The sequence below is a fragment of the Seriola lalandi genome, unplaced genomic scaffold (assembly GCF_002814215.2).
Source record: "Seriola lalandi dorsalis isolate HSWRI2012SDOR001 ecotype SW California unplaced genomic scaffold, Sedor1 jcf7180002054583, whole genome shotgun sequence".
Lineage (NCBI taxonomy): Eukaryota > Metazoa > Chordata > Actinopteri > Carangiformes > Carangidae > Seriola > Seriola lalandi.
Window position 1 is genome coordinate 194,927 of NW_019525136.1, and position 5,422 is coordinate 200,348.

The 5,422-nt window shown below is 39.7% G+C and overlaps 1 protein-coding gene across 1 annotated transcript; it reads left to right on the top strand.

Moving 5' to 3' along the window:
- LOC111664195 (major histocompatibility complex class I-related protein 1-like) lies at nt 1-5,120 on the top strand. Its single transcript, XM_023418710.2, has 5 exons — nt 1-283; nt 784-1,053; nt 1,677-1,955; nt 2,550-2,852; nt 3,419-5,120. Exons 1-5 carry the CDS (start codon nt 217-219, stop codon nt 3,619-3,621), a joined length of 1,122 nt encoding a protein of 373 aa, XP_023274478.1. The 5' UTR covers nt 1-216; the 3' UTR covers nt 3,622-5,120.
- Nucleotides 5,121-5,422: the final 302 nt, after the last annotated feature.

The following is a 5,422-nucleotide window of genomic DNA, read 5'->3' on the forward strand; positions in this document are numbered from 1 at the left end:
GATAAGGAGAAGGAGCAGGCGACCCTCCTGTTGTGAACGTGTGGATTTTTGCGCTTTCATGATTATCACAGGTGACCATGTAGAATTTTAATAGGCTCCCTGTGATACAGAAAAACATACAACAGTTATTGCAGACTGAAGACAAGCTGAATACTGGTTTGCCAACAACCGTTTGTCTTGGCTCCACCTTTTTTTCCCATCCACCGAGAGAAAGCAATGGACGAACAAAGCAAGATGGGGAAGTTAATTTTGTTGATTCTTTTCTGTCACGTTTCATCAGCAGGTAAGATCTACATTTTCCTCCTGCGTCTCACTTAGTGTTGCTACCTTTTCTGTGGGGAAATAAGAGACTCACACCACTGCCGTTTGCAATAAGCCTTAATGACATGTGCTCTACCAGGTGAACCACCAGAGGCTACAACGCCCACTTCTGCAAAAGCTTCTCCAATCCACTTGTAGGCTACAACTGGTTTGGTTTTACTTGACATTACATTATTCACAGCACTTTGAGGACATAACATGAACAAAAATACGGGACAAATGTATTGATTCAATACAGGACGCAGCATTTAATTTTTTGACGTTCGTTTGATGCTGTGAAGGAAAATCAGTAAACAAACCTGGAACAGGTTTTTTTTTTTGTTTTTTTTTAAATGGGTTGTGATTTCAACTTGTACAACAAATAAAGTAATTATTTCAAATGGGTATGATGGTTTTCTATAGGCACCGTATCATGTTTATAATGCTTGTGTATTTATCATGAAAACCTTGTTTGTCCCACAGCGAAACACTCCCTCAAGTATTTCTTCACTGTGTCCTCTGGAGTCCCAAACCTCCCTGAGCTTGAGGTTATCGCACAGGTTGATGACATTATGGTGGGATACTGCGACCCCGACACAAAGATAGTAGAGGCAAAACAGGACTGGGTGAAAAAATATTTAGATGACAGCCCGCAGCAGCTGGAGTGGTACAATGCGCAGTGTTCTTATAACCAGCCCAACCTCCTTAAAGCCACTATTTTCCGTTTGAAGCAAGAGTTCGACCAAAGTGGAGGTACAGTATATTTCCCTTTTTTTACTGCCAAACTGTTCTGTATCTTAGTTATAAAGTGACCCTACAGTACGGGGGCCCAAAAGTGACACAGGAAATAATAAATCACCTTGATTAATAAAATAATGCCAAATAATAAAAAATAAATGTTAAAATGTATTTGTATTTGTTTGTTGCACATTTATTTCCGAATTATTTACTAATTTATTTATTTTTATTTATTTGATTTATGTAGCGTGTAAAGTTGTCAACACAAACAGCATACACATTTTGTACAGTAAGAGTGAACTTTCATCAGACAAAATCAGACTAAAAAAATTACGTGTTACAGAAGAGTTTCTGTAACACGTAATGTTATTGGTCAAAGTTCTGTATATCAGGTGACTGCCAGGTGTTACCCATCATGCAATGAAGTTATGCAGTAGGTGAAGAGCAACTGTGGCACCTGACTGAAAACTGCAGCTGCCTTGATCTGACGAGGTTACCTTTACTGATTTCAGCAGGTCAGACAGAATCTAACCGCCATGAAAACAAGTCTTATTATTACCAACATAACAGCTGCTCTCGGTCTGAAACTGGTGGAGATATTACCTTCAGTCTCTGTTGTGTCTCTGTCTCCGTCTCAGGCGTCCACGTTTTACAGAAGATAAATGGCTGTGAATGGGACGATGAGACTGACGAAGGTATTGGTTTTCATCAGTATGGTTATGATGGAGAAGATATCCTGTTTTTGAACCTGACGACACTGACATGGATCGCTCTGAAACCACAGGCTGTGGTCATCAAACTGAGATGGGACGCTGACATGCCGAGAATTAATTACAATAAGGACTTTTTAACTCGGATTTGTCCTGATTGGCTGAAGAAGAGTTTGGACTATGGGAAGAGCTCTCTGCTGAGAACAGGTAGAATCACATGACCTGATGTAGTTTCATGAACACAACAATATTCATATAGACTACTCAGACTGAATTACCATTGTTGAGTTGAGTTGCTCCTGACCAATCGGTAGAGACGGACATGTCATCACCTCAGTCAGCTGGTGATAGTCAGTGGACAGTTACTATGAGAGAAGTAAGTTTCATTGTTAGAAGAGAAAGATGCTGTTTGACTGCTGTCTTCTTCTCTAACTGTAGCGACTTTCCTGAAAATGTATTTTCAAGCTGTGGTGTTGTTCCCCTCTGAGTCTACATGTAACAGCTAACAGGCAGAACTAAGATGGCATTGTACCTGGTAAACATCACCATGCTGCTATTATCATTGTTAGCATGTTAGCATGCAGACATTAGTATTTTAGCTGACAGCACAGAGCTGCTAACATGGCTGAAGACTCTTTGTCTTGTTGTTATTTTTTTTTTTTTTTGCTTGTTGCATGTTGTTGATTGAGCTCCCTTTAGGGTTGGTCAGCCACAATTATCTACAACTGAAAACACATATCTATCTCTTTCTCTTTCCCCTTCACTCTCCATCACTACTTCTATACCCCCCCCCTTCTCCAGAGCGTCCCTCAGTGTCTCTCCTCCAGAAGACTCCCTCCTCTCCAGTCAGCTGCCACGCTACAGGTTTCTACCCTCACAGAGCCGTGATGTTCTGGAGGAAAGATGGAGAGGATCTTCATGAGGACGTGGACCAAGGAGAGATCCTCCCCAACCATGATGAAACCTTCCAGATGAGCGTTGACCTCAATTTATCATCCATCAATCCAGAAGACTGGAGGAGGTACGACTGTGTGTTTCAGCTCTCTGGTGTTGAGGACGACATCGTCACCAAACTGGACAAAGCGGTGATCAGGACCAACGAAGGTAAGAGTGAGATCAGCGGCTCCTGAATGTGACGTCATGTCTGTGGTTTGTTGGGTATTTTTGCTCTTGTTCTCCAGTTCAGCTGCAAATTCCTCTTCAACAAAACTCATAATAAACCAGTTAAATAATTCAGTCTAAGAAATTCTACACCCCAGGGTCAGTGGTCAGATCATTTGAGCCCAACAAGGTTTTTGTTTTGAATTGTTTTCACCATCAAATAACAGGTTTGTGCTGCCTGTCCGTTCTTTACTCCACCCAGAATAACACAGAACGCAGCCAGTGGTGACACCTAGAAAACAGGATTTAATTGGGTTGCATCTACTTTGCTAAACTGAACAAAACTTTAACTGTGATCATTAAATGTTTTTATTGATTTAGTTTTTTGTGTCTTTCATTCCAATCCAACACATACTAGTTTCATAGATGTACACTTTTAAGGTAAAAGCCAGAATCACTGATTATACTGTTTGAACTCCTCAGTCTTGATGAATGTGATTCTGTTCTAACCTGCTTTGTCTGTATCCGTCTTCATTTTTTTTGTGTTGTTTTGTTTTTTTGTTCAACAGACAAGTCCATTGACATGACAGTCGCCGTCCGCATCACTGTGGTTGTTGCTGCCCTCGTCGCCCTCATCGCTGTGACTGTTTGTGTCCTGGTTTGGAAGAAGAACAGATGCACTGCAGCAGGAGTGGATCAGCAGCATGTTTCTGATCTTAAAGCCCCTGACAACGGCGCTGAGCTCTCTATGAGACTGAATCCAGAAACCTGAGTGCCAGACACACTCAATGAGATGCTTCATACAGGAAGAAAAAAGTTTCCCCTGATATTATGGGTATATGTATCTCAGTAACACCTTGAGGGAATTCCTTCAGATTTGGTACAAATGTGCACTTGGAATCAAGGATGAACCAATTAGATTTTGAGGGTCAAAGTTCAAGGTCACGGTGACCTCATGTTCTTGCGTATGCGATATATCAGGAAGCCCAGAGGGAACTTCAGAATTTTGTGGTCAAAGGTCAAAGGTCAACTTTACTGTGACAAAAATCCAGTCCTCCAATCATTCATGGCTCCTACATATAATTCTGTCATTTGATCATTAGTAAGTGTGCACACTGAATATGAAAATCGAATCCTTTGCTCTTTCTTTGGTGATGATGTTTTGAGTTTGATGAGAAAATCAATATCAGTGTCAACTCTGAGCAGTTAGCTCCCAGACAAGTTCAGTTTAGCTTAGCTTAGCTTAGTTTAGCTTAGCTTAGTTTAGCGTGAAGGAGAAAACAGCAAACCAGTAGCTCTGTTAAATCTTCAAAGCCAGCCGACATGTAATCATCTTTGCAGTGTACACATGATCGAACAGATTCTTGTTTTATTTTATGTTTATACAATTGTTTCCAACATTAAAAAAAACTGTACAAAACTTCTTTTCCTGTTCAAAATGGGCTTATAGTTATGATTCCTCTTAAAGTTGAATGAGATTATTAATATCACCCTGTCTGTGTGATCCCTGATGTTTTTCTTGTGTAATAATGCAGCAGATAAGATCAACTGCGTGCAGCAAGTGATTTTAATGAATCACAATTTGGTGGAAATCAGATGATGGTAACTTGACTCACTTTCTGATCTTTTAACACAATCTCCACCTCTGATCTGTGAGCAAAAGGAAAAGTAAACCAAAGCAGAAGCAGGTTAAGCAGGGTTTCTTATTACAAGACGTGGAGAGTGTCTGAGATTAGATTATGTAAGATTAGATAAAGAATGATGAACAAATAAAAATTCTTTGTATTAAATGATGCAGTGTGTTTTGGATTTCGGAATGAGCAGGTAGACAAGTGCAGGCAGATGGTTCTGGTGTGGTTCCAGTTCCTCCCTCAGAGTTTCCTGCTGGTGCTGTCACTGGAGTTGTTGTAGGACTGCTGCTCCTTTTTAACCAGGAATATTAATCATCTGTGCTTTAACCTGTTATTCTTCTTTAATAATAGCACTTTGCTTTAAGAGAACACTTTCTCTGAGCTGCTGTTAAGTTCACCTAATTTTTGTTTTTATTTTATGTCCCTGCTTTTAGGACCATATTTTTTTAGATGAAGTTTAAATTTTCTGTCTCTGATTAATTAAATTCTGATGGAAATGATGAATGAAATAGTTCAATGCCTATTTGTTCATTTTTGGGACAATATTGTATGTTACCATCTAGAATGATTTAAATGTGTGTGATCTTACTGTTAATAAAGAACCTTTTGATTGTGTTATCAAATGCATGCAAAGTGAAAATGGGTGTGTTTCAGAGTGTGTAGTGGAAATATATTGTGTTGTAAACATTTAAAAGAATATTTATTAATTTATGGAATGGATCACAATTTCAGAGTGCTGGGAACAAGGAAGAGGACAGAGAGCATGTTTCAGATGGGATGGAGGAAGATGTGCACGAGCTCTGGGTGTGGTTAATGCTGAATTGAGTTCAACATTAATTATCCAGAGGTTGAGCCACAGAGGAATCCAACACCACTGACTGATATCTATTAAAACATACAGCAAGAGGCCTCAGAAAGCAAAAGTTGACCTAATACCAGCAT